The 3,885-nt window shown below is 44.2% G+C and overlaps 1 protein-coding gene across 3 annotated transcripts in view; it reads left to right on the forward strand.

The window, feature by feature from the left end:
• LOC118427482 (5'-nucleotidase domain-containing protein 3-like) overlaps nucleotides 1–3,078 on the forward strand; it is a 47,867-nt gene extending 44,789 nt beyond the window's left edge. Inside the window, exons 14-15 of one of the 3 annotated variants that reach the window (XM_035837302.1) lie at nucleotides 1,678–1,745; nucleotides 2,618–3,077. In XM_035837302.1, the coding sequence (XP_035693195.1) occupies nucleotides 1,678–1,745; nucleotides 2,618–2,819 (270 nt within the window). In that variant the 3' untranslated portion in view covers nucleotides 2,820–3,077. Of the gene's footprint in view, nucleotides 1–1,677; nucleotides 1,746–2,617 lie in introns of all 3 variants that reach the window. The other 2 variants (XM_035837303.1, XM_035837304.1) reach the window with 2 other exon arrangements.
• The last annotated feature ends 807 nt before the right edge of the window (nucleotides 3,079–3,885 follow it).

Raw genomic sequence — 3,885 nt, forward strand, 5'->3', positions numbered from 1 at the left:
CACTATCTCCTGGTTACTGGCACTACAGGGGCTGATCGAGAGCCAACAGGTATGTGGTATAGAGTGTAGGACACTATCTCCTGGTTACTGGCACTACAGGGGCTGATCGAGAGCCAACAGGTATGTGGTATAGAGTGTAGGACACTATCTCCTGGTTACTGGCACTACAGGGGCTGATTGAGAGCCAACAGGTATGTGGTATAGAGTGTAGGACACTATCTCCTGGTTACTGGCACTACAGGGGCTGATCGAGAGCCAACAGGTATGTGGTATAGAGTGTAGGACACTATCTCCTGGTTACTGGCACTACAGGGGCTGATCGAGAGCCAACAGGTATGTGGTATAGAGAGACTATCTCCCGCTTACTGGCACTACAGGGGCTGATCGAGAGTCAACAAGAATGTGGGATAGAGAGATAAGGACACTATCTCCTGGTTACTGGCACTACGGGGGCTGATCGAGAGCCAACAAGTATGTGGTATAGAGTGAAAGACACTATCTCCTGGTTACTGGCACTACAGGGGCTGATCGAGAGCCAACAGGTATGTGGTATAGAGTGTAAGACACTATCTCCCGCTGACTGGCACTACAGGGGCTGATCGAGAGCCAACAGGTATGTGGTATAGAGTGTAGGACACTATCTCCTGGTTACTGGCACTACAGGGGCTGATCGAGAGCCAACAGGTATGTGGTATAGAGTGTAGGACACTATCTCCTGGTTCCTGGCACTACAGGGGCTGATCGAGAGCCAACAGGTATGTGGTATGGAGTGTAAAGGACACTATCTCCTGGTTACTGGCACTACAGGGGCTGATCGAGAGCCAACAGGTATGTGGTATAGAGTGTAAAGGACACTATCTCCTGGTTCCTGGCACTACAGGGGCTGATCGAGAGCCAACAGGTATGTGGTATAGAGTGTTAAGGACACTATCTCCTGGTTCCTGGCACTACAGGGGCTGATCGAGAGCCAACAGGTATGTGGTATAGAGACACTATCTCCTGGTTACTGGCACTACAGGGGCTGATCGAGAGTCAACAGGTATGTGGTATAGAGTGTAGGACACTATCTCCTGGTTCCTGGCACTACAGGGGCTGATCGAGAGCCAACAGGTATGTGGTATAGAGTGTAGGACACTATCTCCTGGTTCCTGGCACTACAGGGGCTGATCGAGAGCCAACAGGTATGTGGTATAGAGTGTAAAGGACACTATCTCCTGGTTACTGGCACTACAGGGGCTGATCGAGAGCCAACAGGTATGTGGTATAGAGTGTAGGACACTATCTCCTGGTTACTGGCACTACAGGGGCTGATCGAAAGCCAACAGGTATGTGGTATAGACTGTGTCAACATGATCAGTGAATTGGAACTGGCTTTGGGATTGACACAATCAGTTAAATGGAGGTCCTGTCCTGAGGAGAGCCACACCTCAAGCATGTAAAAGCCCACCACACTTACTGGAAAAGTAGCGGTCCCTCCTAGTGTCAATGGATAAACTAGTCAATTAATCTGTCTGCTTGTACTCTTCAGTACAAAATACAAACCTGGTGTGTTATGCCTTAAGGCAATTTACCTGTAGTAAGTAAGTAAGACAGACATTAACAAACAAACATAACAAAAAGAATATGATTTGCAAACATCAGAAGCAGTGTTCTGATAATTTGATGGTTTCTCCCCAGAAGAGCAGACATGATGAGGCAGTGCAGGCTGTGGTACAGGAGTGGATGAAGGAGATGAGAGAACTCAGGTATGCTGAATGTTTCTTCCTAATTATGATGTATTCCCTGGACATGTTGAGACAACTTAGAGCATTAAGGCTGGGAAATATGAAACTAGAAAAAGCAATGTGATAGAACATTACAAATGTATACTCTCTGCCAAAGGTGTACATTTTATTCTGACCAACCAACCAACCAACCAGTCAATAGGCCGACCCTTTCTGTCCATCACAATTATCAGTTCAACCAATGAGGTCATAGCAATTAGCAATTCTACCAATGAGAGAGCAGCTGCATGCCTGTCAAATATTTTACGTTAATATTTTGCATTTCTACGATTTGACAAAGTAGGCAGGGCTATCGGATCAGTCTCTTTACCTTGACTGAGGCAAAAATGGAACCCTTTATTTACTTTAAAATTTACAATATATAATTATCCGATGTACAAGGTTTCTATAGACAAGAGTCCATATAACAGTTGTCCATGCCTGCATTATAATGAGTAACAATGTAATGATCGTTAACCACTAGTTCTATTGTCCGGGGCAAGTGCAATAGTCCCATCGGACAAGCTCATGTCCTATCCCACTTGCTTGATTGGGCAAGTAAGACTTTTCAATGAGTGATATTTTGACCTGCTTGTTACTTTTAGCACTCATGGCATCAAGCATTAGTCAACACAGAAAAATAGACTAGGCTGAGCCAATAATAAAAGAATTCCATTGCTGGAAGTAAAAATATATAGAAGCAAAAATTTGTTCTGGGCAAGTTAAGTTTTTATGTACTTGCCCAAAAGCACAAGTGAATTTTGGAAAACTTGTCCAACCCTGTCAGCAGTACCTACCTAGGACAGGTGTGATATTCTTTAAAAGTGTGTTTCAATGTTTGATTTTCATTCCAGACATTACACAAAGGATATCTTCAACCCCCAGTTCGGCAGCCTGTTCCGGACCCACCACAACCCCACCTACTTTTCCCGCCGCCTCATGCGATTCGCCGACATCTACACATCGTCTGTCGCCAACCTCCTCCACTTCCCGATCGACTACACGTTCTACCCGCGCCGGTCCGCGCTACCTCACGAGATCAACTACGACTCCTGAGTCTGGAAGGGATTTTAAAGGCAGATTTTAAAAGCATGCAATGCACACGGACAATAAGTGTTTATTGTCTTACATCTGATATGCAATCTATAACGGTGCACACACCAATTCTTCCGCAACAGGGGTCCGAGATGTCCGCAACAAAAATGTAACGAAAGGGTTTTGAGGGTCTGGGTTTGAGTTCAAATTTGTCATAATCTGCTGCGAAGTGGCATTTAATACTGGCATGGCTGAAAAGCATAAGAAGTGATGTGTTTTTCGTGCTAATTGGTTTTGGGCCCGAGTGTCACTTCCTTGTATTTCTACGCGTTGGAAGTGATTCGCCCGTTGACCCAGATTCACCGTCCATATGCGTTCTGTGAGCCGTGTTGCTATGCCTCGCGCGTCGGGTTATTGTAAAAATCTCAGTGTTACGATTTTCTTTATTTTTTGCTTGATTAATCCTAGGTGTATTCTCTTTCCGACAATATCAGTCATTTTCATGACTAAACTATAGGTGATGGGTTTATTTCCACGTCAAAATTCCCATTTTTTTGCATACTTTTGTACGTGAAAGAAAATTTCCTCCCCCAAAATTACGAAAAGTGGAGAGAGTAGAGAAACTGAAAACCGGCTGTTCTTAAAGCTGGAGTGATGCCCTTCATTCCCATATACGGCTTTTTTGCTTTAGATTTATTTTCTTGAAGAGACGGCCTCTCGACTTGAGGGTGCACAACAGACCCCAAATAAACTAGGGTGTGCACCGTTAACCTCACATAAAGTAGACATTGCATGGACTTGCCGACTAGAATAGACATCATATTCACTTGCTGGTCTCCACTTGTCTTTGATATACAAGCAGTGATCCATAATTTTGCGGCCTCACCAATACATAAGGTGCACAACTCAAATTTTTGATATAGTTTTGGAACATAAAGTTTATTTTGAATGTGTAACAAAATGCACTTCATTGTAAGAGTCATTATGTTGCAGGTGACATTTAATTCAGTAATGTTAGGTGAGAGAGAAAAAAAAATGGAGCATTGAGCTGCAACCTGAGGTGTGCAGGTCAACTTGCTCTGCTGAA

This window comes from Branchiostoma floridae, chromosome 12 (assembly GCF_000003815.2).
Source record: "Branchiostoma floridae strain S238N-H82 chromosome 12, Bfl_VNyyK, whole genome shotgun sequence".
NCBI lineage: Eukaryota > Metazoa > Chordata > Leptocardii > Amphioxiformes > Branchiostomatidae > Branchiostoma > Branchiostoma floridae.